Below are 20,857 nucleotides of genomic sequence, written 5' to 3'. Positions count from 1 at the left end.
ACACACACTAGGGACAATTTACACATACACCCAGCCAATTAACCCACATACCTGTACGACTGAAAACGTTTTCAGTCAGAGAGTTGTGAATCTGTGGAATTCTCTGCCTCAGAAGGCAGTGGAGGCCAATTCTCTGAATGCATTCAAGAGAGAGCTAGATAGAGCTCTTAAGGATAGCGGAGTCAGGGGGTATGGGGAGAAGGCAGGAACGGGGTACTGATTGAGAATGATCAGCCGTGATCGCGTTGAATGGCGGTGCTGCCTGGAAGGGCCGAATGGCCTCCTCCTGCACCTATTGTCTATTGTCTGGAGCGTGGGAGGAAACCGAAGATCTTGGAGAAAACCCACGCAGGTCACGGGGCGAACGTACAAACTCCATACAGACAGCACCCGTAGTCGGGATCGAACCCGGGTCTCCGGCGCTGCAAGCGCTGTAAAACTGCAACTCTACCGCTGCGCCACTGTGCCGCCCATGTTGTGATGGTACCTGCCTCAACTACCTCCTTGGGAAGCACGTTCTATATACTCACCACCCTCTGGCTTTGATTCATTCTTCCCCCCTCACCTTAAACCTATGACCACTGGAGCAGACAAAATGTAATCGAAAGGAATTGCAGAGCAGGTCTGAAGAAGGGTTCCGACCCGATATGTCACATACACATTTTCTCCAGAGATGCTGCCTGACCCGCTGAGTTACTCCAGCACTCTGTGTCTGTCTACGTCCACTGTTTAGTTTAGTGTAGTTTAGTTTAGGATAGTTTAGTTTTGTTTAGAGATACAGTGCAGAAACAGGCCCTTCTGCCCACCGAGTCCACGCTGATAAGTGCATAGTACTCCCCTGCACTGAAATTTCACAGATTACCAACATAATCATAGACTTAGTCATTCCTCCTTCACCCCACTCCCATCAGGCAGAAGGTACAGAAGCTTGAAAGTGCACACCACCAGACTCAGGAACAGCTTCTTCCCCTCTGCTAATAGACGCAAAATGCTGAAGTAACTCAGGCAGCGTCTCTGGAGAGAAGGAATGCGTGACATTTCGGGTCGAGACCCTTCTTCAGACTGAGAGACAGCGCAGAGGGAACGAGAAATAAGGATGGCAAAGGTGTGAAAACGAAAGATCAAAGGATCAAAGAACATGTAGCTCAGTGAAGGTGAAAACGAGGCAAATGAAGTAAAATTTAATCAGGATAGTCAAAGGAGTTGGAGAACTAGGATGGGAGAGGAATGGAAAGAGAGGGAAAGCAAGGGTTACTTGAAGAGAGAGAAGTCAATATCTATCTTCGGTGTTAACCTGTACATTCAGTTCTCTTCCCCTCTGTTATCAGGCTTCCGAACGGCCCTTCCATAAGCTAGGGTACTGTCCGATTCACCTCTACCCCATTGCGGACATTGGACTTTGTCTGTGGACCTGATGCGCCTCAAGGCTGAGAACTATATTCTGCACTGTATTCCACTGCACTATATTCTGTGGATAAGTGTGAGGTTATCCACTTTGGTGGTAAGAATAGGAAGGCAGAGTATTATCTGAATGGTGTCAAGTTAGGAACAGGGGACGTACAACGAGATCTGGGTGTCCTAGTGCATCAGTCACTGAAAGGAAGCATGCAGGTACAGCAGGCAGTGAAGAAAGCCAATGGAATGTTGGCCTTCATAACAAGAGGAGTTGAGTATAGGAGCAAAGAGGTCCTTCTGCAATTGTACAGGGCCCTAGTGAGACCGCACCTGGAGTACTGTGTGCAGTTTTGGTCTCCAAATTTGAGGAAGGATATTCTTGCTACTGAGGGCGTGCAGCATAGGTTTACTAGGTTAATTCCCGTAATGGCGGGACTATCATATGTTGGAGCGACTAGGCTTGTATACACTGGAATTTAGAAGGATGAGAGGAGATCTTATCGAAACGTATAAGATTATTAAGGGGTTGGACACGTTAGAGGCAGGAAACATGTTCCCAATGTTGGGGGAGTCCAGAACAAGGGGCCACAGTTTAAGAATAAGGGGTAGGCCATTTAGAACTGAGATGAAGAAAAACTTTTTCAGTCAGAGAGTTGTGAATTTGTGGAATTCTCTGCCTCAGAAGGCAGTGGAGGCCAATTCTCTGAATGCATTCAAGAGAGCTAGATAGAGCTCTTAAGGATAGCAGAGTCAGGGGGTATGGGGAGAAGGCAGGAACGGGGTACTGATTGAGAGTGATCAGCCATGATCGCATTGAATGGCGGTGCTGGCTCGAAGGGCCGAATGGCCTCCTCCTGCACTTATTGTCTATTGTCTATTGCACTCTGTATCTTCCCCCCTCTGCTCCACCTGTTGTACTTGAGTTTGACTTGACTGTATATTATGTAAAGTGTTGCCTGATCTATGGGATGGCATGCAAAACAAAGCTTTCCACTGTACCTCGATACACGGGACAATAAACTAAACCTAAACTTAAACCTCGAACATATTTATCTGAGCAAATGGTTTTCTGGGGTGAATGGAGCAGAAATCATTCATTCCAAAAAAGGTTCAGAGTAACGTAATTCCTAGCAACAGTCATAACGCCCTCACAAGGGCTCAGCAACAGTTTTTGCCAAATTCAGCACCTTTAGCGAGATTGGTATCTTTGACCTACATTACAGATGCGATGAGCATGTTCATCTTAATGCATGCATTACAATAGACAATAGACAATAGGTGCAGGAGGAGGCCATTCGGCCCTTCGAGCCAGCACCGCCATTCAATGTGATCATGGCTGATCATTCTCAATCAGTACCCCGTTCCTGCCTTCTCCCCATACCCGCTGACTCCGCTATCCTTAAGAGCTCTATCTAGCTCTCTCTTGAATGCATTACTAATTGGGTAGATGGCCCTTCCTCTCAAGTCAAGTCAAGTCAAGTTTATTTGTCACACACATATAAATGTGCAGTGAAATGAAAGATTACCCACAGTCCAACAACAAGAGCAATAAAAATAAGCAATAACACACACAATCAAACAAAAAGAAACATCCATCGCAGTGAGTCTCCTCCAGTCACCTCCTCACTGTGATGGAAGGCCAGAATGTCTTTTCTCTTCCCCTGCCGTCTTCTCCCGCGATCAGGCTGTTGAAGTTGCCGCGTTCCAGGCCGCGCCAGACGGTGAAAGGTCCACAGCGGGCCGACCCAAGCCCCGCGATCCGGGGCGGGCGAAGACAGGGCTGCCTTCAGCAATATCATTGATATCCTTGTACATTCACACAACTGGCAGGAGGCTAGATATACAATAAAAGTCTGAAGAAGGGTCTCGACCCGAAACGTCACCCATTCCTTCTCTCCACAGATGCTGCCTGTCCCGCTGAGTTACTCCAGCATTTTTCATCTATCTTCAGTTTGAACCAGCATCTGCAGTTCCTTCCTACACTATTCTCCCACTCTCACTCTACATGACTCTTGATATCCTCATCCTGAGAAGGTTCCTGGGTGACATTGGCTGCTTTAAAGCTATGACTACACCTCAGAGGTTCTTCACTGGCTGTCCTGGAGTCACCCAGCATGGAAACAGGCCCTTCAGCCCAACTTGTTCTTCCAACCAACATGCCCCATCTACACTAGTCCCACCTACCAGCGTTTGGCCCATATCCCTCTAAACCTGTCCTATCATAAGATCACAAGTGATAGGAGTAGAATTAGGCCATTTGGCCCATCAAGTCTACTCCACCTGATCTATCTCTCCCCCCTAACCCCATTCTCCTGCCTTCTCCCCATAACCTCTGGAAACCCATACTAATCAAGAATCAATCTATCTCTACCTTAAATATATCCACTGACTTGGCCTCAACAGCCTTCTTTGGCAAAGAATTCCACAGATTCACCACCCTCTGACTGTCCAAGTCATTAGAACGACATGAGGGGTGGCTACCTAAATTGAACCGTTTGAAGGGCAAGAATGTGAGAATAACAGCGGCAGAGGTAAGCTATCTGGCCCTGTGAGTCTACTCTACTCTTCATTAAGACCTTCTCCCTCTCTCGCTGTCATTTTCCATCACGATCCCTTAGTCTGAAGAAAGCTCCCGACCCGAAATGTCACCTCTCCATTCCCTTGACAGATGCTGCCTGAGCCACTGAGTTCCTCCAGTACTTTGTGTTTGGCTCAAGATTCCATCGTCAACAGTCCCTTGTGTTTCATCTGAAGTCCCTTGTTCCTAGGGTTGCCAACTGTCCCGTATTAGCCGGGACATCCTGTATTTTGGGCTAAATTGGTTTTGTCCCATACGGGACCAACCTTGTCCCGTATTAGGCCCGGGAGGTGCTGTAGTCCTGGACACTGTAGGCCCGGACACTGTAGGCCCGGACACTGTAGGCTCGGACACTGTAGGCCTGGACACTGTAGGCCCGGACACTGTAGGCCCGGACACTGTAGGCCCGGACACTGTAGGCTCGGACACTGTAGGCCTAGACACTGTAGGCCCGGACACAGTAGGCCTGGACATTGTTGGCCCGGGGGCCTTTGTAGGCCAGGACAGTGTAGGCTAACGGAGTATGTTCGGGGAGTGGGGCCGAGTGTGTTCGCCTAACGGAGGTTGCGTAGCAACTGGCCTCCCGGCCCGGGCGGCCACCATTGGTGGAGCGGGAGCACGCTGGGTGAGGTCACGTGGAGCGCGGACGGTGATGTCACCCTTTGTCCCTTATTTGGGAGTGAGATAGTTGGCAACCCTACTTGTAACCAAACCCCTTGATTCCATTAGAGGCCAGAACAAAGCGTGCCAGATTTTAGTTTAGTTTAGAGATACAGCGCGGAAACAGGCCCTTCGTCCGCAACGACCAGCGATCCCCGCACACTAACACTATCCTACACACACACAAGGGACAATTATACATTTACACCAAGCCAATTGACCTACAAACCTGTACATCTTTGGAGTGTGGAAGGAAACAGAAGATCTCGGAGAAAACCCACACAGGTCACGGGGAGAACGTACAAACTCCGTACAGACAGCGCCCGTAGTGGGGATCGAACCGGGGTCTCTGGCGCCGTGAGGCAGCAGCTCTACCCGCTGCACCAACTTGCCGCCTCTGAGTTACTCCAGTCTATCTTTAGTATAAACCAGCATCTGCAGTTCTTTGTGTCTACATTTTGGCTTACTAAGCTAGAAGGTCTGGGTTCTCATGAAAATGATTATTGAGCACTTACACCCTGAGATGTGTAACTATTGCATCATTTGACCTTCTATGCTGTGAGAGGAAACCGCTGACCTTTGGGGCGACGTGGTGGCGCATCGGTAGAGTTGCTGCCTCACGGCGCCAGAGACCCGGGATTGATCCTGACTACGGGTGCTGTCTGTGTGTGGAGTTTGTACGTTCTCCCCGCGACCTGCGTGGGTTTTCTCTGGGTGCTCCGGTTTCCTCCCACACTCCAAAGGCGTGCAGGTTTGCAGGTTAATTGGCTTCGGTAAATTGTCCCTAGTGTGTGTAGGGTGCTGCTAGTGTACGGGGTGATCGTTGGTCAGCACGGACTCGGTGAGCTGAGGGGCCTGTTTCCGCGGCGTATCTCTAAACGCTTGCACCCTCAGTGGCTCAGACATTGCACCATTTGACCTTCTATGGTATCAGAGGAAATCGCTGGCCTTAACAATAGGCACACGGTCTGAAAGAACAGAGAAGGCTTGAAAATGAAAGCACTTTGAGCGTCGCAAGGCAGGCCAGCTGTGTCAGTACTGTGCCACACTTTGAAGCATTTCCAAGTAGTTGTTGAGGCCACTTCTCAAATAACCGATCAGCTTTGTTACTTCAGAATCGGGCCTTTATTTTACGTTGAGAAGCTGAGTCGACGATTGCGCTTGCCCATCGCTGTTCGTCGGAAATATTTGCAAAAATTAGCCAAAAAAAATCATGAAAAAGTGGCAGGTTTAGAGTTTTAGAAGTTCAGAGATACGGCGCGGAAACAAGCCTTTCGGCACACCGAGTCCGTGCCGCCCAGCGACCCTAGCACTATTCTACACAATAGGGACAATTTACAATCTTTACCGAAGCCAATTAACCAATTAGCCAATTGGGCAGCACGGTGGCGCAGTGGTAGAGCTACTCCTTGCAGTGCCAGAGGGTTCGATCCCGACCATGGGCGCCGTCTGTACGGAGTTTGTACCTTCTTCCCGTGACCTGTGTGGGTTTTCTCTAAGATCTTCGGTTTACTCCCACACTCCAAAGACGTACAGGTTTGTAGGTTAATTGGCTTCGGTTAAAAAAAAATGAAGTGTCCCTTGTGTGTGCGGGATAGAGCTAGTGTACGCGGTGATCGCTGGTCAGCCTGGACTCGCTGGGCTGAAGGGCCTGTTTCCGCGCTGTATCTCTAAAGTGTAAAGTCTAATTAATTAAGTTGGACTTCAGGCCACTGGCAATCATTATTAGCGCTTAATTAACACGGGGTTATAGCGCGGGTATTGTACTTTAGAGAGACTTACCCTGCAACAGAACACTGCTCATTTCACCAAATAAAATCTTAATTAAGACGTGGGAGAATTGAGTGACATATGTTCTCTACAAATGGAGGGGGATTGTCATATTTCAGGGATCTGGCTCGTTTGACCTTGAAGTCATTTGAGGTTATGATATTGTGGTCAATGCAATTCTCAGGGGGACAACTCCTAGTAATGTCCTTCAACTGAGACAAATCCTAGACCCATTAGCTGGAAGGAGATGTAATAATTCACTGGCAGACACAAAATGCTGGAGTAACTCAGCGGGTCAGGCAGCATCTCTGGAGAGAAGGAATGGGTGACGTTTGGGGCCGAGACCCTTCTTCAGACTGATGTCAGGGGAGGGGGCGGGACCCGCTCACCTTAAACCAATATCCCCTGGTACTTGATTCTCCTACTCTGGGTTTTTTTTAAAAAACCATGCTCGGACGAGATGGGCCAAAGGGCCTGTTCCTGTGGTGTATGACTCTTTGATGGTCAGAAAAAGCATTCTGCAGAGACAGGAGCTGGGGAAATTCTCAGGGTGAGCTCTGAACATCGAGGGGAACGGGGGAGCTCCAAAGGTGAACACCCATGAACATCTGGCGGGGGGAAGTGGGTGGGGAGAAGGCACCCATCGGTGGGAGGAAGGGAGGAGCAATAGGGGTGAGCACCCATTGTTGGGAGGAAGGGGGAATCAATAGGGGTGAGCACCCATTGTTGGGAGGAGCAATAGGGGTGAGCGCCAACAGTGGAAGGAAGGGGGAATCAATAGGGGTGAGCACCCATTGTTGGGAGGAGCAATAGGGGTGAGCGCCCATCAGTGGAAGGAAGGGGGAATCAATAGGGGTGAGCACCCATCGGTGGGAGGAAAGGGGGAACAATAGGGGTGAGCACCCATTGGTGGAAGGAATGGGGAATCAATAGGGGTGAGCACCCATTTGTGGGAGGGACAATAGGGGTGGGCACCCATCAGTGGAAGGGAAAAGGGGAACTACAGGGATGAGCACTCATCGTGGCAGCAAGGGGGAGCTGTAACGGGGAGTACCAATCAGTGGAAGGGGGAAACAATATGGGTGAGCGCCCATCAGTGAGAGGAGGGGGGAATAGGGTTAGCACCAATAAGTGGGAGGCAGAGTGGAGCTATGGGGGTGAGCATCCAACTACTCGCTGGTGGTAGGTCTTGTGTTGTTTTAGTTTAATTGTGGAGATACAGCATGGAAATGGGGTCTTCGGCCCACCATTGCAAATATTTAAATGTAGTGTTAAATAGAGAAGATATAGAGTCACAGAGTGATACCGTGTGGAAACAGGCCCTTCGGCCCAACTTGCCCACACCGGCCAACATGTCCCAGCTGCACTAGTCCCACCTGCCTGTGTTTGGTCCATATCCCTCTAAACCTGTCCTATCCATGTACATGTCTAACTGTTTCTTAAATGTTGGGATAGTCCCAGCCTCCACTACCTCCTTTGGCAGCTCGTTCCACACACCCACACACCCACACCCACCCCTCGGATTCCTATTAAATCTTTTCCCCTTCACCTTAAACCTGTGTCCTCTGGTCCTCGATTCCCCTACTCTGGGCAAGAGACTCTGTGCATCTACCCGATCTATTCCTCTCAGAGATTTTAGTCATTTTGGTCCAACTCGCCAAGTCGACAAAAATGCTCATATGAGCTGGTCCATGTGCCCGCGTTTGACCATTATCACTCTAAACTAGGGTTGCCAACTGTCCTGTCTTAGCCGGGACATCCCGTATTTTGGGCTAAATTGGTTTGTTCCATATGGGACCACCCTTGTCCTGTATTAGGCACGGGAGCGCTGTAGGCCCGGACACTGTAGGCCCGGGGGCCGCTGTAGGCCCGGACACTGTAGGCCCGGGGGCCGCTGTAGGCCCAGACACTGTAGGCGGACGGCGTGTGTTCGGGGAGCAGGGCCGAGTACGTTCCCCTAACGGAGGTTGCGTAGCAACCCGCTTCTCGGTCCGGGCGGCCGCCATTGGTGGAGCGGGAGCATGTGGCTGCCGGCTGGGTGAGGTCATGTGGGGCGCGTGCGGTGATGTCACCTTTTGTCCCTTATTTTGGAGTGAGAACTTTGGCAACCCTTCTCTAAACCTTTCCTGATCCTGTACCTGTCCAAATGTCTTCTACAAACCCACAACGTCACAGAGAGAACGTGCAAACTCCACACAGACACCAGCACCTCTTATATCGCTTGGGCAGCTTACAACCCAGCGGTATGAATACTGATTTCCTTAACTTCAAATACCCCTCGCTTCCCCTCTCTCTCCGTCCCTCCCCACCCTAGTCGTTGTCGTCCTGCTGAAATTCACTGTCTGTATAACTCGTTATCACCTGGCCCACAGCAAACAATGGACCATTGTGGGCTCCAACATTCCTTGATCATCGTTACTTTTTTTCATATCTTTTGTTCTATATCTCTCTCTATCACCATCTCTTGTTTCCTCTTTCCCCTGACTCTCAGTCTAAAGAAGGGTCTCAATCCGAAACGTCACCTATTCCTTTTTTCCAGCGATGCTGCCTGACCCGCTGAGTTACTCCAGCATTTCTGTGTCTGCCCGTGGTCAGGATGGAACCCGGGTCTCTGGCACTGTGAGTCAGCAGCTCTACCCGCTGTGCCACTGTGCCTCAATTTAGTGTCCAGTTTCCATTCTCACATGAAGCAGCACCTTCTCAAACTAGATCAGCAACTGTGGGCTCGATTAGCGCCTGGTGAAGTCATAAAGAAAGTCCTTGATTGGAGTTTCAGTTTCTCAATGATGGTACAAATAAAACCGTGGCAGCAACGATGTGATTCACACCCTCGGTGGAACCAATGGCGAAAGAAAAACTGGATACATTTGACAAATGTTCACACGCTGAACCAGTGTTAGAAAGGACTTGCTTCACAGAAGTGAGAGAGAGAGAGAGAGAGAGAGAGATGATATAACATGCGTAGGAAGGAACTGCCGATGTAGGTTTACACCGAAGATTAGGGTTGCCAACTTCCTCGCTCCCAACTCAGGGACAAAGGGTGACGTCACCACCCCCTCATCCTTCTAAACTCCAGCGAGTACAGGTCCAGTGGCGGTAAACGCTCATCAGATGTTAACCCACTCGTCCCTGGGATCAATAGACAATAGACAATAGGTGCAGGAGGAGGCCATTCGGCCCTTTGAGCCAGCACCGCCATTCAACGTGATCATGGCTGATCATTCTCAATCAGTACCCCGTTCCTGCCTTCTCCCCATACCCCCTGACTCCGCTATCCTTAAGAGCTCTATCTAGCTCTCTCTTGAATGCATTCAGAGAATTGGCCTCCACCGCCTACTGAGGCAGAGAATTCCACAGATTCACAACTCTCTGACTGAAAATGTTTTTCCTCATCTCCGTTCTAAATGGCCTACCCCTTATTCTTAAACTGTGGCCCCTTGTTCTGGACTCCCCCAACATTGGGAACATGATTCCTGCCTCTAACGTGTCCAGCCCCTTAATAATCTTATACGTTTCGATAAGATCTCCTCTCATCCTTCTAAATTCCAGTGATCATTCTTGTACCTGATGCCTTTTGACTTGGCTCCATGTTGAGGTGACTCTTCGATAGGGTTGCCGACTTCCTCGCTCCCAAATACGGGACAAGGTGGCGACGTCGCCGCCCTCACGCCCCACGTGACCTCATCCGGCCAGTGGCCATGCGCTCCCGCTCCTCCAATGGCAGCCGCCATTGGTGGAGCGGGAGCACGTGGCCGCTGGCTGGGCGAGGTCACGTGGGGCGGCGACGTCACCCTTTGTCCCTTATTTGGGAGCGAGAAAGTTGGCGACCCTACTAATACGGGGACAAGGGCGGTCCCGTGCGGGACAAACCAATTTAGCCCAAAATACGGGATGTCCCGTCTAATACGGGACAGTTGTCGACCCTACCAAAGGCAGACACAAAATGCTGGAGTAACTCACCGGGTCAGGCAGCATCTCTGGAGACAAAGGAATGGGTGACGTTTTGGGTTGAGACCCTCCTTCAAACTCAAGTCTGAAGTCAGGACTGCGGAGCTCAGTCTGAAGAAGGTTCTCGACCCGAAATGTCGCCCATTCCTTCTCTCCAGAGATGCTGCCTGACCCGCTGGGTTACTCCAATGGGTTACTTCGGTTTAAACCAGCATCTACAGTTTCCTTCCTACACAATACCTGCGTGTTTTCTGTGTGTCAATAAGATTGATGAGATTTACATAGAAACATAGAAAATAGGTGCAGGAGTAGGCCATTCGGCCCTTCGAGCCTGCACCGCCATTCAATATGATCATGGCTGATCATCCAACTCAGTATCCCGCACCTGCCTTCTCTCCATACCCCCTGATCCCTTTAGCCACAAGGGCCACATCTAACTCCCTCTTAAATATAGCCAATGAACTGGCCTCAACTACCTTCTGTGGCAGAGAATTCCACAGATTCACCACTCTCTGTGTGAAAAAAAACGTTCTCATCTTGGGATGTCTTTAGATGTTACTTTAGAGAGATTCAACGCGGAAACGGGCCCTTCGGCCCATCGAGTCCGCCCCAACCGGTGATCACCCCGCACACTAGTGCTATCTTACGCACATTAAATTTACAATTTAATCAAAGCCAATTAACCTACAAACCTCCAGGTTTTTGGAGTGTGGGAGGAAACCGGAGCACCTGGAGAAAACCCACGCGGGTCACGCAGGGGAGAACGTACAAACTCCGTACAGACAGCGTTCGTAGTCGGGATCGAACACGGGTCTCTGGCGCTGCGGGGCAGCAACTCTACCGCTGCACCACCGTGCCGCCCAAATACTCGACAACTACTCTGTTGAACCTCTACAGGTGTGTGGTGGAGGGCACACTGATTGGTTGCATCTGGAATGCCCGAGTACGATGGTGATTACAAAGGTGGTTGACATTGGCCGGTCCATCATGGGTACTGACCCCATCAATGAAGGGATCGATAAGAGGCACTGCTTCAAAACGTCGACCAATATTCCCTGCACAGCTCGAGGAATCAAGGGATATGGGGAGAAGGCAGGCACAGGTTACTGATTGTGGATGATCAGCCATGATCACATTGAATGGCGGTGCAGGCTCGAAGAGCCAAATGGCCTCCTCCTGCATCTATTTTCCATGTTTCTATGTTACAGCCTCAAGGTTGACTTAACCTGAAGATGTTGGCTCCAGTGGGGGCAGGTTCTGAGGCAAACCACCAGGGGGACACCTTGAGGTATCACCTGTGTCCATGGGCTTGCCAAAGGCCAGGGCTGGCACCTTACATAAGAAGACAGGAGGGAGGACAGTGGGAGTAGGCCAGTCGGCCCCTCTATCTTGGTCTGACATTCCACTCAATCTTCAACCTCAAGTAGGGTTGCCAACTATCTCACTCCCAAATAAGGGACAAGGTGACGTCACCGCCCCGCGCCCCACGTGACCTCACCCAGCCAGCGGCCACATGCTCCCGCTCCAACAATGGCGGCCGCCCGGGTCGGGAGGCGGGTTGCTCATACAGTGTCCGGGCCTACAGTGCCCGGGCCTACACTGTCTGAACCTACAGTGCCCAGGCCTACACTGTCTGAACCTACAGTGCCCGGGCCTACACTGTCTGAACCTACAGTGCCCGGGCCTACACTGTCTGAACCTACAGTGCCCGGGCCTACACTGTCTGAACCTACAGTGCCCGGGCCTACACTGTCTGAACCTACAGTGCCCGGGCCTACACTGTCTGAACCTACAGTGTCCGGGCCTACAGCGCCCCCCCGCCCGAATACGGGACAAGCGATTTAGCCCAAAATACGAGATGTCCGAGCTAATACGGGACAGTTGGCAACCCCTACTCTCAAGACACACAACTTGGTTTGGCAACAGCTCTGAGCCCAAGACCACAAGGGCTGCACGGTGGCGTAGCAATACGATACGATACGATAGAACTTTATTTTTCCCAGGAGGGAAATTGGTTTGCCAAGAGTCATAAACACACAACAAGATCCATGAAATTAAATGGTGAGTGGAAAGTCCAGGATTGGGGAGTGTGGGGGGGGAGTCAGTCTACCCCAGGACAGAAGGGGGAGGGGTTGTCTAGTTTGATAGCCACAGGGAAAAATAATCTCCTGTGCGTTCTGTGCGGCATCTTGGTGGGGTAGAGCTGCTGCCTCACAGCGCCAGAGACCGGGGATCGATCCTGACTACGGGCGCTGTCAGTACGGAGTTTGTACGTTCTCCCCGTGACCTGCGTGGGTTTTCTCCGAGACCTTCGGTTTCTTCCCACACTCCGAAGACGTGCAGGTATGTAGGTTACTTGGCTTGGTATAAGTGTAAATTGTCCCTAGTGCGTATAGGGTAGTGTTAGTGTGCGGGGATCGCTGGGCGGCGCAGACCCGATGGGCCGAAGGGTCTTTTTCCGCACTGTATCTCTAGCCTAAACTAAAACTGCAGAGAGTTGTGGATGTAGCCCAGACGATCACACAGACCAGACTCCCCACCATCGACTCCATCCACACTTCACGCTGCCTCGGGAAAGCAGCCAACATCATCAGAGCCTTTCCCACCCCGGTCTTTCCTACTTCTCCCCACTCCCACCAAACAGAATGTTTGTGGTGAACATGATGTTAAACTGATCCCATCTGAAGGAGGGTCTCAACCCTTCAGTCAGAGAGTTGTGAATCTGTGGAATTCAGTCAGAGAGTTGTGAATCTGTGGAATTCTCTGCCTCAGAAGGCAGTGGAGGCCAATTCTCTGAATGCATTCAAGAGAGAGCTGGATAGAGCTCTTAAGGATAGCGGAGTCAGGGGGTATGGGGAGAAGGCAGGAATGGGGTACTGATTGAGAATGATCAGCCATGATCACATTGAAAGGCGGTGCTGGCTCGAAGAGCCGAATGGCCTCCTCCTGCACCTATTGTCTATTGTCTATTGTCTATTGAAACGTCACCCATTCCTTCTCTCCAGAGATACTGCCTGTCCCGTTGAGTTCCTCCAGCATTTTGTGTCTACCTTCGATCTAAACCAGCATCTGAAGTTTTCTTTCCTACACAGCAGTAATAGTTTTGCAGGCAGCATGATAGATCAGCATCGGATAGAACACTGTACACCATAGCAACAGGCCATTCGGCCCATCGTGTCTGTGCTAACCGCAATGCCACATTAAACTAATCCCTTCTACCTACACGTGATCCATATTCCTCCCCCACCCTGCCCATTATTATTTATTGCCTCTTAAACACCACTATCGTATCTGCCTCCACCACCACCCCTGGCAGCACGTTCCAGGCTCCCACCACCCTCTGTGTAAAACACTCACCCCACACATCTCCATTAAACTTTCCCTCATACACAGAATAAACATAGAAACATAGAAAATAGGTGCAGGAGGAGGCCAATGCCGCCATTCATTGTGATCGTAGCTGATCATCCACAATCAGTAACCCGTGCTTGCCTTCTCCCCATATCCCATCATTCCACTAGCCCCCAGAGCTCTATCTAACTCTCTTTTAAATTCATCCAGTGAATTGGCCTCCACCGCCCTCTGTGGCAGAGAATTCCACAAATTCACAACTCTCGGGGTGAAAAAGTTTCTTCTCGCCTCAGTTTTAAATGGCCTCCCCTTTATTCTTAGAGGGGATAAAGAATACTATACAGATGTTCAGAAACAAGTTCCACGTTATCCCACTTTCTCTTCCACTCCCCACACACTAGGGGGTAATTTACAGAGGGCCGATTAACCTACTAAACCCACACGGTTTTGGGATGTGGGAGGAAACCGGAGCACCCGGAGGAAACCCACGAGATCACGGGGAGAACGTGCAAACTCCGCACAGTCTGCACCTGAGGTCAGGGTGGAACCCGGGTCTCTGACGCTGTGAGGCAGCAACTCTGCCGCTGCACCACCCTGCTGCCCTTGAGGTTCTCCAGCTACAGATGCTGCCCGAGCCTCCTCCGATATGGGGTGCCAACACGAAACGCCATCTGAGTTCCTCCAGCACTTTGTCTCTTGTGTCTCTGAAGTACAATGGGAACTTGGGGCGCAAGTCCACAGCTCCCTGAAAGTGGCTACCCAAGGGTGGTAGAGAAGACATAAGTTACAGCAGGCAGTGAAGAAAGCCAATGGAATGTTGGCCTTCATAACAAGAGGAGTTGAGTATAGGAGCAAAGAGGTCCTTCTACAGTTGTACAGGGCCCTAGTGAGACCGCACCTGGAGTACTGTGTGCAGTTTTGGTCTCCAAATTTGAGGAAGGATATTTTTGCTATTGAGGGCGTGCAGCGTAGGTTTACTAGGTTAATTCCCGGAATGGCGGGACTGTCATATGTTGAAAGACTGGAGCGACTGGGCTTGTATACACTGGAATTCAGAAGGATGAGAGGAGATCTTATCGAAACGTATAAGATTATTAAGGGGTTGGACACGTTAGTGGCAGGAAACATGTTCCCAATGTTGGGGGAGTCCAGAACCAGGGGCCAAAGTTTAAGAATAAGGGGTAGACCATTTAGAACGGAGATGAGGAAAAACTTTTTCAGTCAGAGAGTTGTGAATCTGTGGAATTCTCTGCCTCAGAAGGCAGTGGAGGCCAATTCTCTGAATGCATTCAAGAGAGAGCTAGATAAAGCTCTTAAGGATAGAGGAGTCAGGGGGTATGGGGAGAAGGCAGGAACGGGGTACTGATTGAGAGTGATCAGCCATGATCACATTGAATGGTGGTGCTGGCACGAAGGGCCGAATGGCCTCCTCCTGCACCTATTGTCTATTGTATGCTTGCCTTCGCCGGTCGGGACATTGAGTATAAACGGCCTGTCCCACTTAGGCAATATGTTAGGCGACTCCAAGCGTCTAGGCTGTCGCCACACGGTCGTGAGTCGTCTCCAAAGAGTCGTAGCGTCTTTCTGGTCGCCGCTGGGTTTTCAGAATGTTGACCATTTTTCGGCGATGGTGGGTTTGACGCCAATGAGCGTAGCTTGACGTCTCCTGACGTCTCCTGACGTAGGTGCCGACTTTTGTGAATTCCAAGTGTGCACTTGATCTGATCACCCATCCAGTGTGATGTGTCCATAAACGATGTTAGGTTTTGTATGTTTTTGCACTTGTATTCTCTTTAAAATTTGAAGTTTATTGAAATTTATAGAAGTTTATTACAAATAATTTTGTATGCACTGTTGCATGTTCCTGTCAACCTTTTTTAAAAAAATGTCTTTGTTTGTATATCAATAAAGGAAATTCTTGACATTTTGACGGAAAATTGATGTATGAAGTTATTGTATTTCAGAGTAGTTTCTCGTGGCATCACTTTCAAACAGTCACGATGCAGAATGATTGGAAACCCAACTGTACACCCCCTTTTGCAGGGAAACTGGGTGAAACGTGAACTGTCTTCAGTTGTCTTCAGTCTTCAGGGTCGTAGCTTGTCGCGGGTGATCATAGGTTGACATCGGTTGTCGTAGGTTATCGCCTGTGTGGTGGGAGGTTGGCGTAAGTGCGGTCATAGGTGGAAGTTCTAGTCGCGACGATTGGGTCGCCGGTTGTCGGTAGCTTGACGTCGACTAGGTGGTACATAGAAACATAGAAAATAGGTGCAGGAGTAGGCCATTCGGCCCTTCGAGCCTGCACCGCCATTCAATATGATCATGGCTGATCATCCAGCTCAGTATCCCGTACCTGCCTTCTCTCCATACCCCCTGATCAGTCTGAAGAAGGGTCTCGACCCGAAACGTCACCCATTCCTTCTCTCCCGAGATGCTGCCTGACCTGCTGAGTTACTCCAGCATTTTGTGAATAAATCCCCCTGATCCCTTTAGCCACAAGGGCCACATCTAACTCCCTCTTAAATATAGCCAATGAACTGGCCTCAACTACCTGTGGCAGAGAATTCCACAGACTGTGTGAAGAAATGTTTTCTCATCTCGGTCCTAAAAGACTTCCCCCTTATCCTTAAGCTGTGACCCCTGGTTCTGGACTTCCCCAACATCGGGAACAATCTTCCCGCGTCTAGCCTCTCCAACCCCTTAAGAATTTAATATGTTTCTATAAGATCCCCCCTCAGTCTTCTAAATTCCAGCGAGTATAAGCCGAGTCTATCCAGTCTTTCTTCATATGAAAGTCCTGCCATCCCAGGGATCAATCTGGAGAACCTTCTCTGTACTCCCTCTAAGGCTGGAATGTCTTTCCTCAGATTAGGAGACCAAAACTGTACACAATACTCCAGGTAGGTTGTTGTAGCTTGTCGTAGACAATGTCGTGGGGGGGGGCAGTGTCAGTTGCCGTTTTTTTCGGCGACCTGCTACGACTATGGCAGTCACCTAAAAAATCGCCTTAAGAGTTAGGTCATGTTACAGTTTTCTAAGAAGATAATTAGGCCACATTTACATATTTGTATGCAGTTCTGGTCGCCTCCATTACAGGAAGGATGTGGAGGCTGTGGAGAGGATGCAGAAGAGGCTTACCAGAATGTTGCCAGAATTAGGTGATATTAGATACAGTATAAGTAGAGGCCAGACAAACTTGGACTGTTTCCTCTGAAGTATCAGAGGTTGAGGGGAGACCTGATAGAAGTGTATAAAATGATGACAGGCATAGATAGGGTAGACACTCGGAACCTTTTTTTCAAGAGTGGTAATGTTAACGGGTAGATAACACAGTTTTAGACAATAGACAATAGACAATAGGTGCAGGAAGAGGCCATTCAGCCCTTCGAGCCAGCACCGCCATTCAAGTTTTTTTACATAGTGAATGGTGGGTGACCGGAATGCATTGCCAAGGGATGGGTAGAAAATACAACAGCAAAGGTCATTTAGACAGATGCATGAACAGGAATTGATGGATATGGGCCAGGTACAAGTTAGTTAAAGTTGGCATTGGTATTTGGCACAGACATCGTGAAGCGCAGTGCCTATTCCTCCAATGTACTGTTCAATGGTTTATATGTAGGAAGGAACTGCAGATGTTGGTTTAAATCGAAGATAGACACAAAAATAAAATGCTGGTGTAACTCAGCGGGACAGGCAGCATCTCTGGAGAGAAGAAGGTTCTCGACCCAAAACGTCACCCATTCCTTCTCTCCCGAGATGTTGCCTGACCTGCTGAGTTACTCCAGCATTTTTTGTGTCTATCTTCATGGTTTTAAATTCTGGTTTAATGCCATCAAGACATAAAAGAGTCAAGAGAGTTTAATTATTCACTCTACACTTCCATCCCCCACAAGGATGACGTCCAAGACACCTCACACGCTCTCCATCTCCTTGATAACTTCCGGTTCCCAGGCCCCCACTCCCTCATCTTTACCATGGATGTCCAGTCACTCTACACTTCCATCCCCCACACGGATGACTTCCTCGACCGTAGAACCAGCCAATCCCCATCGACCAACACTCTCCCCCGCCTAGCAGAGCTGGTTCTTACCCTCAACAACTTCTCCTTTGACTCCTCCCACTTCTTCCAAACCAGAGGCGTAGCTATGGGCACTTGCATGGGCCCTAGCTACGCCTGCCTCTTTGTCGGGTACGTCGAACAATCCCTGTTCCAGACGTACACTGGCCCCATCCCCGAACTCTACCTCCGCTACATCGACGACTGCATTGGTGCAACCTCTTGTACCCATGCAGAACTCACTGACTTCATACACTTCACCTCCAATTTCCATCCTGCCCTTAAATATACCTGGACTATCTCCGACATCACCCTCCCGTTTCTGGACCTCACCATCTCCATCACAGGAGACAGACTAGTGACGGACATTTACTATAAACCCACTGACTCGCACAGCTATCTGGACTACACTTCTTCCCACCTGGTCCCCTGCAAAAAGTCTATCCCCTACTCCCAATTCCTCCATCTATGCCGCATCTGCGCCCGGGATGAGGTGTTTCACACTAGGGCTTCCGAGATGTCCTCGTTCTTCAGAAAACGGGGCTTCCCCTCCTCCATTATAGATGAGGCTCTCACTAGGGTCTCTTCTACATCCCGCAGCTCCGCTCTTGCTCCCCCTCCCCCCACTCGCAACAAGGACAGAATCCCCCTCGTTCTCACCTTCCACCCCACCAGCCAACGGATCCAACATATCATCCACCAACATTTCCGTCACCTACAACGGGACCCCACCACTGGCCATATCTTCCCCTCCCCTCCTCTCTCTGCGTTCTGCAGAGACCGTTCCCTCCGTAACTCCCTGGTCCACCCGTCCCTTCCTACCCAAACCACCCCAACCTCGGGCACTTTCCCCTGCAACCGCACGAGATGCAACACCTGTCCCTTTACCTCCCCCCTCAACTCCATCCAAGGACCCAAACAGTCTTTCCAGGTGAGACAAAGGTTCACCTGCACCTCCTCCAACCTCATCTATTGCATCCGCTGCTCTAGATGTCAACTTATTTACATCGGCGAAACCAAGCGCAGGCTCGGCGATCGCTTCGCTGAACACCTGCGCTCGGTCCGCATTAACAAAACTGATCTCCCAGTGGCCGAGCATTTTATCTCCCCCTCCCATTCCCAGTCTGAACTTTCTGTCATGGGCCTCCTCCAGTGCCATAGTGAGGCCCACCGGAAATTGGAGGAACAGCACCTCATATTTCGCCTGGGCAGCTTGCAGCCCGGAGGTATGAACGTCGACTTCTCCAACTTTAGATAGTTCCTCTGTCCCTCCCTTCCCCTCCTCCTTCCCAGATCTCCCTCTATCTTCCTGTCTCCACCTATATCCTTCCTTTGTCCCGCCCCCCTGACATCAGTCTGAAGAAGGGTCTCGACCACGAAACGTCACCCATTCCTTCTCTCCCGAGATGCTGCCTGACCCGCTGAGTTACTCCAGCATTTTGTGAATAAATCGATTTGTACCAGCATCTGCAGTTATTTTCTTATACTAATTATTCTGAAGACGGGTCTTGACCCGAAACGTCACCATTCCTTATCCCCAGAGATGCTGCCTGTCCCGCTGAGTTACCACAGCATTTTATGTCTTTGGATTAATTATTAGATGTCCTTTTTAGCTCTATGACTCGACTTATTCTTTACATCTTAGCTGTGGGGCATACAGTGGGGCAGTGGCGCAGCGGTAGAGTTGCTGCCTCACAGCACCAGAGACCCGGGTTCCATCCCGACTACGGGTGCTGACTATACGGAGTTTGCACGTCCTCCCCGTGACCACGTGGGTTTTCTCCGGGTGCTCTGGTTTCCTCCCACGTTCCATGGACATAGAGGTTTGTAGGTTATTAATATTGGTAAAATTGTAAATTGTCCCCGGTGTGTGAAGGGCCTGTTTCCGCGCTGTATCTCCAAACTAAGATAAACTAAACTCTCACCACATAAACGCTATATCATCCAAGCTAACATCCTTCCTCAATATTGTGCTGTGTACACTGGAATTTAGAAGGATGAGAGGAGATCTTATCGAAACGTATAAGATTATTAAAGGGTTGGACACGTTAGAGGCAGGAAACATGTTCCCAATGTTGGGGGAGTCCAGAACAAGGGGCCACAGATTAAGAATAAGGGGTCGGCCATTTAGAACTGAGATGAGGAAGAACTTTTTCAGTCAGAGAGTTGTCAATCTGTGGAATTCTCTGCCTCAGAAGGCAGTGGAGGCAAATTCTCTGAATGCATTCAAGAGAGAGCTAGATAGAGCTCTTAAGCATAGCGGAGTCAGGGGGTATGGGGAGAAGGCAGGAACGGGGTACTGATTGAGAATGATCAGCCATGATCACATTGAATGGCGGTGCTGGCTCGAAGGGCCGAATGGCCTCCTCCTGCACCTATTGTCTATTGTCTATTATCTATTGTGCTAATCTTCCCTTTCACCAGCAACACTCTGCCACTTCCTTTTCGTCTCGGGGGACAATTTTACCGAAGCCAATTAACCTGCAAACCTGTGTGGGAAGGAACTGCAGATGCTGGTTTAAATCGAAGGTAGACACAAAATGCTGGAGTAACTCAGCGGGTCAGGCAGCATCTCTGGAGAGAAGGAACGGGTGGCATTTTGGGTCCAGACCCTTTCTTCGGACTGAAACGTCACCCGTTCCTTCCCTCCAGAGATGCTGCCTGCCCCACTGAGTTACTCCAGCATTTTTGTGTCTTATCTTTAACCTACAAACCTGTTCGTCTTTGGGATGTAGGGGTGGGGTGGGGGGAGACCGGAGCCCCCGGAGAAACCCCACGCAGGTCACGGGGAGAACGTGCAAACGCCGTGCAGACAGCACCCGTAGTCGGGATCGAACCCGAGGCAGCAACTCTACCACTGTGCCACCGTGATGCCACCCCAACTGTTCTATGTTCTATATTCTGACTGTATCACTCTTTACAGGAAGCCAGATGCTGAAGGGAAGGAACAGCGAACTGAAGGCGTGCTGGCACGATGGACACTGCATTGAGCAATACATACTCCCAGCTGGTGAGTCCACTGAGTTGTTCCCCGAAAAAAGAGAAGCTGAAAGTAATAGTGGAAACCACAAGACAGAGGCTAAAGGTGGAGCTCT

At 50.0% G+C, this 20,857-nt stretch overlaps 1 protein-coding gene across 1 annotated transcript in view; it reads left to right on the top strand.

Annotated features, from left to right (window-relative positions):
• Window positions 1–20,857, top strand: part of ccnd3 (cyclin D3) — a 196,212-nt gene that overhangs the window by 44,080 nt on the left and 131,275 nt on the right. The window contains exon 2 of the mRNA XM_078420493.1: window positions 20,686–20,772. Coding sequence (XP_078276619.1) covers window positions 20,737–20,772 — 36 coding nt within the window. The 5' untranslated portion in view covers window positions 20,686–20,736. The remainder of the gene's footprint in view (window positions 1–20,685; window positions 20,773–20,857) is intronic.

This window comes from Rhinoraja longicauda, chromosome 24 (assembly GCF_053455715.1).
Source record: "Rhinoraja longicauda isolate Sanriku21f chromosome 24, sRhiLon1.1, whole genome shotgun sequence".
NCBI classification, from domain to species: Eukaryota; Metazoa; Chordata; class Chondrichthyes; order Rajiformes; family Arhynchobatidae; genus Rhinoraja; species Rhinoraja longicauda.
The sequence above is the reverse complement of the archived record's forward strand: the minus strand, read 5'-3'. Positions and strand labels throughout refer to the sequence as shown.